Below are 12,778 nucleotides of genomic sequence, written 5' to 3' on the forward strand. Positions count from 1 at the left end.
AAAAGTTCCAGCCTAATGAACTTCAATTCACTGTTGGCAGCAACAGTTTTCCTTAACTACTGCCTAGGTGACCCTCATTTTTCACCATTCCCTCATTTGATCCTCAGAACCTGCAAGTGACCACATGGGTAGGGCTGGATGTCTCCTGACACCGTAAGTCTTCTTCCCTTGGCTGTTTTGTTCTCACACACTGTCTTATGTTCTTCAGGGCTCAGCAGCAGAATAGTCATTCTGACGGCTGTTCTGAGACATTTTACACACATTTTAAGAGTGAAGAGACTATACCTGGGTGCTGACTGAATATCCTTTGGGTCCTTCAAAATTTAGGGTTCTATTCTGATTTGTTACATTTGAAAGAGAAGACAGAATCATATTTAACATGAAAATTTAATATTCAATCAACATTTAAGAAGAGCCTGTTTATAAAAGAATAAAACTGAGGTTGCTTCAAGTTACTGAGAAAATCATACATTCTAAACACAGAAGACAGTTAGGACCAAACCTCTGATGAGGCTAAAGCAATCTTAACACATATTCATTATCTTTATCCTCCTTGTTTTACGTAGGGGACGTCCAGAAGTGGAGGTGATTTTCCTGAAGTCAAGAAGCTTCTGTCCATTAAGTCAAAGGGCCTGCACTCCCAAAAGAGTGATTTTTGAACTCAGTTTATGTACATCGAATACTTGTACCCAAATACTTGACCCCCCAATACCTCTCACTTAAAAGTCATATTGGCTCTTTAACCTAGTGAGCCTAAAATTCTAATGTGATATCATAACGACTAATGCATCTTCTCTTGGATTTCCTCCTAACCACAGACCCATGTTGCTTTACTTGGTACATGCCCACCATAACAAAATTGTGAACATAATATCAAAAAACAAAAACATTTTACAGCTTACTTTTAAATGACCTGAAAACAATCCCAAATTCCTGGCTTTCCACTCACGATTCCTGCCATTTATAACCCAAGAATCACACTAAAAAAACACCCCAGCAGAAAGCAACAAAATAGCCCAGGTATCCACAGCCCCAGTTTCATGCCCCATCAATTATTGTCAACCTATTTACTGTTTCTCCCCCTAGAGTCTGTATTTTGAAAGGTATTTATCTCCCAAACAGCATTCATCAAGTAAAATTCACTTTTCAAATATTTATTTGCCAAATAAATATTTAATTGTGAATCAGAGTTTTTTAATCAACATGAAAACTAGTGTTACCACACTGACTGATAGACTCTAATTCGAGCCAAGAAACTTGATGTTTTATTTCACCTTGCAGCTGGTAAAATTTAATTATCTGCCAGAATTTTTCAAACACTGTAATTACTGGGCAGACTTCTACTACAAATGTTCCGAGAGCTGGGATTTCCAGACTGTATATAAGTTTTTGTTTGTTTAAAATTTTTCTTAAGAACCAAACAAAATCATCTTATTTACCTTATGTCTTCCCTAGAAGAACTCAAAAATAGAAGTTTCATACAGCCCATGGGGGATATTACAAATCTGAGCAAATCAAGATCTAAAAACACACTGTTTTCAAAATAAGCTAAAATTTGAAAACCGTGATGATTTTCTGCACCTTTCAAGTTGCACACACTGGTGGGAACAAAGCCAAGTAAAACGATAAAAGGAGAGGCAGATGAAACAAGTCTCTAAAGAAAACAAGGTCCCCCTGGAATGTTCAGCCCAGAAACAGAGTGTCTAAAAGACCCCTTGTCCCAACTGGCACACTTTTCTCTCCATCTATATAAAGAGACTATTCATGAAATGATTAGATGAGGTCTAAGAACAGAGAAAAGGTATGAACCACAAGAAGGGACCCATCCCTTCTAAAATCTGGCATATCTGAGAACCTAAAACCTCACTAGGCATGCGAACTGATAACAGGTGAATTGTTCACTATGGTTACACCCTGTACTTCCCGAGAGTTACTTCTTGCACTAACAGTGATGTGACGGTTAAGAACAGAAACAAGAGTGAGCTAAAAAGCTACCCAGAAAGCATAGGAAGCCTTCAAATGTTACAACCTGTGGTCAGAGTCAGAGCACAATTTCCAAAATAGGTGAAACATGTTGCATAAAAACACACCAGAATCATTCCCTGCTCAAGATGAGTGGGCCCAAGTTAACTATAGAGTTGGTGGTATTTGAACTAGTGGGTAGAAGTGAGACAACGTAGTCTCTTAAAGTAAAAATAAAATCCAGACATGTAAGTAACAAACCATACCTTCCTATAAAAACTTACAATTTAAATCGAAGAATCTTTTGAATTTCAAAGAGCATTCAGTTGAATCAGAAGACAATGTCAAGATTTGGACTTTGTATTATCTTTATTCTGACCATTCTAGAAAATAATGTGTCTATTTCATACTCTGAACACCCATCTACTCAAGACCAACATAGACTTAGCTGCTTTAATATGAATAATAAACAGTCTTTATAGTCTTGTTCCAAGAATTTTACTTTTCTTGGGCAATTTAACAAGAATGGCTGTTCATGTATACTGAGGTATTTTGGAAAGTAAACTCCAGATATATGAAAGAGAGCTGGTTTACACTGTTAATGCTGCCAGAACACTTTATAAGAGCATTCACATCTCCTTCATCTACTCTGAGACCTCAAAGCAATTCTTTTGCCAACCAAATCTAAAGCTTGAAGCCACCAGCAGCAAATGTGAAAGGAAAACCCACTCATGGAGACAGCAAAAGCTAGACAGGTTTCCCTAATGTGAAAATAATGCACATTATTCAAATGGATTTCTTTAGCTGCCATGCTGATTCCCCTTGGGAACAGTCTCCTCCTCACAGGAGAAGTGTTTGTGTCAGAGGTACAGATTGGGAACTCATGACACCTCATTTATCCTCAGTTACACTAAGGCAGTGGGAACCTAATTTGCTAGCACACTCTACGCTGACAATTAACTTCCCGGTGAACATTAAAACAATTAGGTGACGACACACCCCATCACATCTGTGTGCCGCCTCACCCACACCTGGTACCAATTAAGCCATCACTCCATGCAGCACTCTGCGCTGCGGGCCAGTTGGTCATCCACGCATTCTGTGTGACAAATGTACTTTTAACCTATAAAACTAACAGAATCCCCACCTGTCAATGGCAAAAAGTGGAAGCAAATGAAGATGTGTGGAAACGTGGAAAACATGTCTCGGAAGATTGGCTGTGGAGCAGGTCTGAAGGGTAAACATCTATTTTTCACATGGTTTGAAGGCAAAAAATGGGGAGAACAAAACAATAAAAAAAATTTTTTTTTTAAAAACCAACATGTTCCTGCACCTCCATTTAGGAACTCAGCACTGTCGGATGCAGATGGGTGACTTGAGAGGATGCCCAAGATAAAAGAGCTACAGACACACACCCAGTGACATCTGAGCTGAAGAAGTGCTAAACCATGAAATGCCTTCCGCGTCACTCTCTTATGTCCACAGTTTGCTTTTCCACCCTCCTTCTCCAGGTAAAACAAAACGTTTTCAATAAAAACTATGGAGCTGAAAAGAAACATAACTACTTAAGAATAATCTTTAAATGACCTCATAACACCTTTATTCCCCTAATCAGGACCTTGGTCACAACAAAAGTCAAGGTGTATTTCAAACCTTTTCTAGAAGCATGTTTGCAAAGCGCTCTTAGGTGCTACTGCCCCTCTTCATTTGCCAGCCCCTGGTGAGAAGCTTCTACTGCAAAAAAAAAAAAAAAAAAAAGTCCTGAAACTAGAAAGCAATGGGTCAGGACTGGACTGTGGTATCTGATATCCGACGGCACTTACACCCATCTCTCCTCATCGGAAAGATGCAGACAGTTTGCATCTATGTTAAGGAGGGGATGTTGAAAATGATGAGCAGACACCTCACCTAGCACAGGAACACACCATTCCCAACAAGCAAGAAACCGCCAGGGTCCTCCTTCCCTTGGGGGTTCAACCTTCTCACGGCAGTGATGCTGGTTTCCCCACAGGATCTATTTTATTTTTCTTAAGTACAGAGTTTTAAGTTCTACCAAAAGAAAAATCTACTGAAGCCACAGCTTCAGAAAATCTAAGTGTTTCCTACTGTGCCTTAAATATAGAGATTTCAGGTAATTCATCTTAGTTTTATCCTTTATCTCCACACACTTCCTTGACATAGGCCAAGATAAAGTCATCAATGTGTAGGTGAAAACACCTCCTCTGAGCCCCCATTTACCTTTGATGAATTCCAGCATCATTCGACTGACCAAGCTCCTAAGAGGCTGGGGTGTGTTTCGTGATGCGGACACACAGAACGACATCGGGACCAGCCACTCAGTCAAGCGGGCCCCCATCGCCACGGAAGCCTCACACATTGTGTGAAAAGGAAAGGAAGCCACAAGGAGCTATGCCGAGGGTGACCAACGACACGTTTCCTGTTGTCCGGCTCCCCTGCAGGTGGATGCAGGGAGGACCTTCCTAAAGGCCTGCAAAGGTATGGCTGATGACTTCCCATGTGTGGGTCCTAAACCCGCACCCTGCAGGCAGCCACCATCGCCATCTTACAGGTGAGACAAGAAGGTCCAAAAGCACGAGGAATACCACCTGTGCAGCCAGAATTCCACTGGGTCTGTCTTAGTCCAAAACCTACCTTCTTTCTATCACTGCTCCTTTCCCCCACACCCCACCCCACCCCACACACACATACTGCCATGGTCATAAAAAGCCACAAGGAGACAATGTGACTTTCAAAAAAATAAAATTTCAGAAACAGGCCAAGAGTGAAGTACTTCCCAGAGCAAGCCTCATAGCTTCTTCCCTCCTTGTCCTCTATTCTGCACAGTGTCATTTCAGAAAAAGGGAAGGGATAGGTGGTCCAGAATTAGGATCTGGTCCTAACTCTACCAATTAGCTAGTCAAGTACAACAGCTAGAGAAGAAAAAAATAAAGATACCACCTTAACATCGAGTGATGGTTGTCATAGTCACTTATTTAAAAGTTCTAAATGTGAACATGGTGACTGTAGAAATCAGTTACGGGACTGGTAAAGGGGTCCCTCAGAAAGACGATCTATATGAACCGAAACACCCAACCTCCTTGGGCTTTGTGTCTGAGAAAATGATGTGTGCTAAGTCACTTCTGTCATGTCCAACTCTTTGTGACCCCATGCACTGTAGCCTGCCAGGTTCCTCTGTCCATGGGATTCTTCAGGCAGGGATACTGGAGTGGGACGCCGTGCCCTCCTCCAGGAGACCTTCTGGACCCAGGGACTGAACTGGATCTCTTAGGTCTCCTGCAAGTGTGTTCTTTACTAGCACCACCTAGGAAGAAAATGATAGTGATGCACTCCTCTGAACTAAAGCAGGTGAAAAGTGCTTAAGACGTTTCTGAGCCAGGAACCCCCTTGGAGAATTTAATGAGTTATGATCTTTTCCCAGCATTACATAAGAGCACTCACCCACAGTACTCTACATACAATCTTAGTGGTGTTCAAGGGCCTTCTGAAGTCCACTCAGGAACCTGCCTGAGTTTACAGACAGTCCCATTCTAGAGTCTCTCCCAGACAGCCCGCTCAAGTCTCCTCCCTTTTCTAGATGTTCCAAATAATGATCACATGAGTGAGGTATTTCAGTGCTTTTCATTCAACACATAATCTGACTCTGACATCACAAGCCATCACTGTAAAATGGCAGCAAGGGTATGAAGTGCTCTGAGCCAGTGCCTGGCACATAGTAAATCGTCGATAAATATTTGTTAAATGAATGAGTACTTAAATAAACATTCTATCACAATTTCTTAAAAGCCATACAGCTCCATGTCAATTCTCTAACTCAATGTCTTTCAAAGCAGACTTAATTTAAAGGAGATTCTCTTCAGCCAAAACGAACTTGGTGCAATTCGTCTTTAAATTAACTTGAATTATCTAAATTTTATTACTCTTGAAGAAATAAAGGCTTTTGTCAGGTCATTTCTTTGCTCAGTAGTAGCACTCTGATAAATAGGCTTATGTTAAAATAAAAAAAGGTTTGTGAATTAGAAAAACAGTAGTCAAATCTTAATTTAAAATCAATAGCCAAACAGCAAATTACACCTCTCTTAAGTTACCAGCTTTACCACTCATCCCTTTCAGAAATGAGAAACTTAAAAATCGTGTGCCCTCTGCTCTTAGCTCTTTTCTTTCCTGGGTTTTACATAAAACAGGTTACATTATAGTTCATTTGTTTTCCCACCATAAAACCTTCTACTAGCGAACGACATAGTTTAGACTCAAGAGATAACAATACGTACACACTCAACAGTTCCCTCTGGATCTATTGTAAGTCCTTGATTTTTGCACTGGATATAAAAAATGTCTGTTCAACATAGAAAGAAGAGCAGGAAAAAAATAAAACTATATGCCAGCCTACAATTTCTCAGAACTCCTTGGTCTTATTTATGGCAGAGGTTCTCAAGAGTTTGGTCCAAGGACCTCAAGGGTGTCTCTTTGTGGGCAGATTTTAATACTTAAACCAAAACAATATATGGCAACAAACAGAATGCAAAAAATTGACAAGAATTCAGTTCCCCTCTTTTAAGCCAGGCGTTAACGACATTTGCAAAAGTGCAAAAAACAAAGCCACTCTTCCCACTCCGATTTTTTATTTTGGAAATTAGTTATTTTTCACTAAAAATGTTATTTAACACAATTAAGTAACTTTTTATCTGTTTAAGTAATTTAAAAATCTGTTTTATTTCTAACCCAGAGACTTTTCAAAATATATGACATACATAATCAAAAGTTCTCTAGGGTAATCAATTACTTAGAGGATGTGAAGGTTCTGAGACCACAAGGTGTGAAAATCATTGCCCTAGATAGCCACTGCTCTTAAGCCTTCATTGAGTGAAAAAACTAAACAAAACACCTGTATAATCAATTGACTTTATCTGCCAAGTAAAATTCAACTTCATAATTCAAACCACTTTATTAAATAGTTAAGTACTATAATATTTTAGGTGTTAATAGTACACATCATCTCATTACCCAGTGAGTCTCATATTTAATTTTACATAAAGTTTGAAGAGAGTTAGTTAATTTTACATAACTGCAGCAAAATCCCACTTATATGGACAGTGAACAATTTAATTTCTCTCTACAGACTGAATTAAATGTTTTGGTTACAAATTAGTCTGGTTTTTCCATTTTATACAATCATTACCATGAGTTTTCTATAATAATTATGCAGGAAACTCAGTATATATACTTCTGAAAATGTTGAAAGTATAATTAAGACTTGACAAGAGTTTGGTGTAAAAAAGGAGACATGCAAATAACACATTAAGTAACCATGTATTTTATATTATTTTATAGATTGGTTTATGCAATGTATCTACCACATTTGGACTTGAAAGTTCACTGACTGCTAACTCAACATGGACTTACTAATAACTAAACTAACTGGACTGAAAAACAACGCACAGCTGCCTGAAATTGAAGAACTATTTTGTACTTCTTTAAGGGTACAACTTTCCCATAAATCAATAGCTAGTTCCTCCATAAATCAGTTTACTTTGGTCTGTACTTTGGGAGTAGGTGATTTTATTCTCTACCTCTAATTTTTTCTCCCCTCTTTTTTCTTCCTAACAGCTTCCAAAGAAAATTTACAGAACAAGAATTTCAAAACCAGCTACCTCATCCTTTCACCATTATCTATTCCCCTCATATACTCTGACACATAAAAGTATACCAAGCTCAATCCCAAAGGAAATTTTAAGAACTGTTACTATTCTACATAGAAGGTGGAGGAAGGGGGGAACCTATACTTTTCAAACTTAAAAACAATTACATATCTTTCCCCCAAACTCATAAGAAAAGTATCAGAGTGATTTAAAAGTTCAGTATCCCATTTTTAAACCATATTTAGATTGAAGATCATCCAAATTCTGCGTGTTCAGAAAGAAGAAAGGAAGACGGGAAGGGGCAAAAACGATAGGTTATCTTAGCTGAAGAGGGGCCAGGTTCTCACTCTTTGCTCCACAACATGAGAGGTGAGTTCTAGAGACAGGCAGCCCCAGAAGTAGCTGGCAGATACGTGAGCAGATCAAACATTACACAAAGTGGGTTTCTCCATTTTATACAACCATTACCATGAGTTTTCTATAATAATTATGCAGGAAACTCAGTATATATACTGAGATTTAGGCTGATGAGAAAATGAACTCAATAAGCACAGAGCTCCGTGAACTCAATCTTCTTGGTTTTGAGAGATGACTCAAAGACTCAGTTCTCTGGACTAAAATAAAGTCCAAGTTCACACTCCAAGGACGATTATGAAAAGAAAACTAGATATAGAAACCTAGCAACTAAGATGCATTCGCGAGGATAATGATGGTTTAGGTAGAAATAACACAGCACTAACCAATTTCACATATGGATTATGACCTCTTGCCTGCAGAACTGACTTAAGGAAAAAATGAATACTCTCTTACATTAGAAGTAAACCTGGACTCGAAGTGCAATGATAAACATTTTTAAAATGGGGCACATAAGGATCAAAGTGTATTTTCAAGTGAGTAATCTTAGCAAGCAGCTTTGCCTCCCTCTCATCTGATAAAAGTTTTATACAAAAGGTGGGGGGGTGGGGGAGAGAACAGATATATTTTTAAAAAAAAGAAAAACAAGTTGCTGAGAGAGATAGGGTAGGACACACGTGTCTGTGCCTCTATGGACAGAAAGGCGCCGGGGCGCCCCGTGGGGTGGGGGGAGGAATGTGTTTTTATGAGCAGCAGGCGCATAAAGTCGGGGTACTTACTGTGCCTGGTTCTCTGTCTGCTCCCGAGGTTACCAAGAAACGCACAGACATGCCCGTTCAGACACAGAGGCAAGAACAGAAATAAAAAAAAGGGGGGAATAATTAGAACACAAGCCCCAAACAGTTTTAAAAATGGCTTTTATTTATATAAGTCATTGCACATTCCTAATACAGTGATTTCCTGAAAATTACAGTATTTTGTAAACATAAGATTTACAGTTTAACCATACACAAAAGCCTATTTTTTTAAAAAATTTCTTGACAGAATAAATTACTCTTTTTTTTCCAAAAAATTAGTCAAGTGCAATTTTGCCCAATATTTAATGCATACTAGAATTAAAGCCTATGAAGCTAAGTAGTAACAGATGCAATTATCAAACCTTTCATTTGAACACATTCACTTTCAAATTTAACTTCTTATTTCGCCCCATTTAACAACATTACTTTCTTTGAAAATTACCCAATTAAGCAGTTAACAGTTTTCCATAATATGGTACAGGCCACTAGCATTAACGAGGCAGTTGCCAAGATGTCAAGATGCCTGCCATCTAAAGAGATGGAGAAATCTACAGATGCCCACGTTAAAGCCTGAAAACCTCCAGGGCGAACTGTGTTTCAGTGGCCAAGCTTTGCGACAGACAGTTCCTCTTAGCTCATTGTTTGCGCTCTGTATGGGCTGGGGCTTTCCTTAGCGGTGCACAAACTTTGCAGCACTGTAAGAGCGTTAGGACAAGGTCCTAATCTGGCTTGCCCGGCCTCTCACCTCTGTGGTGCTCTGCATCGTGGTGCTTCTTGTCATCTTTCATGGCCAAGTGAGACTGGCCGCTCAGGGCACTGGACAGCGCCAGGAGGCCGGCGCTGCCGCCGAGGGGCGGGATGCCAGGAGGCTGAAGTCCCGAGGGGTGAGGGGTGAGGGGCACTGGGGGTCCGTGGCCGTGAGAAAGATGCTGGGCTTGCAACTGCTGCTGCTGTTGGAGGTGGCGGTTGAGAGGAAGAGGAGGGAGAGGGAAAGAGAAGGTGGTGGCGGCGGCAGTGGCATCCGGGTGGAAACCAGACATGACATGAGAGGATGGAGGAGACAGGTCAGGTTACACACACACACACAGAGCAAAGAGAGACAGAGAGAGGGAGGAAAGGGAGAAAAAAAATGTGATTAGCACGCTCAGTCCATCAAAAGCCTTCATTTGCTTAGTTACCTTATATCATATAATCTTCCCAAAACATAATCCTCAGACTAACACTGTCACTTCCTGGCCTAACTCACACCCTGAGAGTGTAGGTGTGCAAGCCTGGATAGGTAAGTGAGCCCTCACATATTCGTTAGTCCCATCTCTGGGCAGCTCCAGGGGTGAAATCCAGTGCCGTCACTGAATCTAAGATGCCACAGATTTGGGGCTCATTCTGATTTCAGAAAGGTTAAAATAGGGGAGGCACAGACATACATCCTACAATACTGTATCTATATTCTCAACTAGTCACAGGTTACTAGGCGATTCCATTCTACCCCAGCATTCTTGTGTTAACTTGACACAATGGTAGGATGAGACAAAACCAAATATTAACTTTAGTTAACAAACCCAGAAAGAAGGAAGACCTAGCATCTCTTATGCACTTGCGTGCCCTGACTTCATCAAACCCTCACAGAAATGAGGAAGTACTGATATTCCCATTTCACAGATGGCCAGGCTCAAGGCACCGAGTTTCTCCCTCCAGGCGGGAAGGGAGTGAAGTGGACCCAGGAAGGGCTGTCGTGGTACCACCAAACACAGAGGGCGGCCTCGGGGGGACATGCATGTGACAACTCAAAGAGACCACAGATGCAGAACTCTGATTACCCCTTCCTTTCTCTTGAGCTTCAGGCCCCAAACCCAGCCCCTCTGTACGTCACAGAGGAAAACACCGAGACCCAGTGAGGCTAAGAAGCTTGCTGAGGAAAACACTCTGATGACGAAGTCCCCATTCCTTAATGCCCGCGTCTCTATCGCTTAATCCATTCCAGAAGTTATAAATTGGTTCATATTAAAAAGCACCATTGCTCTCATATATTATATTTAAGACACACTACAGGAAATGAAAGAGTATCCCAGAAATGGCCCCTCCACCATAAATCTGGCTGCTTTTCAGCTGTCCAACATAAAACTTATTTTTGATGAGATAGTAAAAACGATTAAAGCTCAATTTCTAAGGTGTAATGTTAGGAAATTCTTAAGATTCTGATTTGTGCTCACTTCCCTGGGACTCAATTACTCGTTTTATTTATTACCCCCTTGCGTGTACTGAATATATTAGATCTTTACGCCAGATCTTCAGTAATTTCCACCCCAACTACTGATATTTGATTGAATACTAAACAGGTTTCCAGCCCTCAAGAGCCAGCAGCAGCTAAAAGGCAGAAATCAGTGTCTACAGTTATCTTACAGTGAATTTTCAACCCCACTAGTATCTTTTTAAAAATCTTTAGAAGCCAACCTCTTTAAACTTCCATTCCTTCCAAAGAGAGCACAGTTCTAATGAGAAGGAAATTGGAAAAGGGAGAGAGGTCAGAGAGAGCAACATTAATAGTATTCCTGGAAAGTATTTATAAACTACTCATTCACCATTTGAGATCATAATAACAATTTCTTTATGCATAAAATCACCTTCCTGTCATCCCAAAGACACTAATTCCTGCTCTGTCACCTTTTAAGAGCTCAGCAATAGCAGGACATAAAACTGAAGAAGTTGGCAGAGGCATCACGGTCCACTAGGCATGCTCATTAGCACTTAATTAGGAACTAGACACCTGCCATAAGAAATGTGCTCAGAGAAGGATGAGGAACAGGTCTGCCCTATCAGCGATTACTATCATTACTCGGAGACTGAGAGCTATGTCCGGCTGCTGCGGGGGGAAGGCAGTGATGCATACAAAAGTGGGTGCAGTGGGGTAATTAAGAGCAGCACTGATTAAAAGAAGATGAGCGAGGCTAAGCAGAGGGGAAGGACTTTAACTACAGGGTGGAGGATACAACCCTATCACCCTTGCCTGTACCCCGCCCCTCCCAGTTACCCCCCTTAAAATTCCCCCCCAAATGGAATCACCAAAAAATGACCCCAGATGTGGGATTTTATGTCAGAGTAAAGGCAGCCTCAGGTGACATTTGAAGATGCTAGAAGGAAGGGAATTTTCTGCCCAAGCCAACTTGGTTTTCAGAAAGATGAACTGGAAAGCATTCTCCATTACTAAAAAGAAGACTGGGCTTACAAAATAAAGGGGCCGTGCCTCAGCTGTGAGGCAGAGCTGAAAGGTTAAGCCCAACACTTAGGCAAATGGCTCTCAGCAGAGCTAGCTATCCAGCAGCTTACACTGGCCACAGGCAACCCCCACCTCTACCCTGCTCTAGATTCTCAGGCCCCATGAAGACAGTCTATTATTAGAGACAATGAGGTTCTTCCAGCCTTAGCTTGGCCATCTTGAAAGTGCCTTCTTCCACCTTTTTAAAAAAAAGCATAACTCTCTCACAAAATGAAAGGAATACTTAAGTAGACAGCAAGAGGATGAATCACAGCTACTGAAGATGCTGCAGACCCAGAAAACATGAGCCTGCTGCCTCAGATTCTACTTCTTTATCCTGCCACGCAGAGCTCCTAGATCATGATTCCAGCTTCCGTATCTGGCCTCAGCTTAGAACACACCAGGCGGAGGGAGGGCGGGAAGCACGGCTCCCATTTCACAGATGAAAGAGTGGCTTGCCCTGGGTTCTCAGCCAGAATGATTGAAAACCTTTCATTCCCTTCAACAGCCTCTCTTCTGTGACCCCAGCAGCTCAGGCATGTTCACAAGGAGTCAGGGACAGACCCAGGGTTCCCAAGCGGTGAAAGGAAGCAGGCAAGCTCTTTCTCCACTGACAACTTCACGTTTCTCCCTTCCCAGGTAAGGAGAGACTCCTGAGGGCACGCGACACTGCACACCAAGAGACAATCCACTTCACTGTCGGATGTTTACTGGGAAATAAAACGATCTCCACAATGCAGCCTCGGCAGCAGTGA

General features: G+C 41.2%; 1 protein-coding gene across 9 annotated transcripts in view; it reads right to left on the minus strand.

The window, feature by feature from the left end:
* Nucleotides 1-12,778, minus strand: part of LOC122685802 (transducin-like enhancer protein 1) — a 91,626-nt gene that overhangs the window by 34,820 nt on the left and 44,028 nt on the right. For 4 of the 9 annotated variants that reach the window (XM_043890748.1, XM_043890744.1, XM_043890742.1 and 1 more), the window contains exons 7-8: nt 9,516-9,720; nt 8,753-8,769 (exon numbers count right to left, since the gene is read on the minus strand). The exons of 2 other annotated variants lie outside the window; for them this stretch is intronic. In XM_043890748.1, the coding sequence (XP_043746683.1) occupies nt 8,753-8,769; nt 9,516-9,720 (222 nt within the window). The remainder of the gene's footprint in view (nt 1-8,752; nt 8,770-9,515; nt 9,721-12,778) is intronic. 3 more of the 9 variants (XM_043890750.1, XM_043890745.1, XM_043890743.1) reach the window with 1 other exon arrangement.

The sequence above is a fragment of the Cervus elaphus genome, chromosome 29 (assembly GCF_910594005.1).
Source record: "Cervus elaphus chromosome 29, mCerEla1.1, whole genome shotgun sequence".
Lineage (NCBI taxonomy): Eukaryota > Metazoa > Chordata > Mammalia > Artiodactyla > Cervidae > Cervus > Cervus elaphus.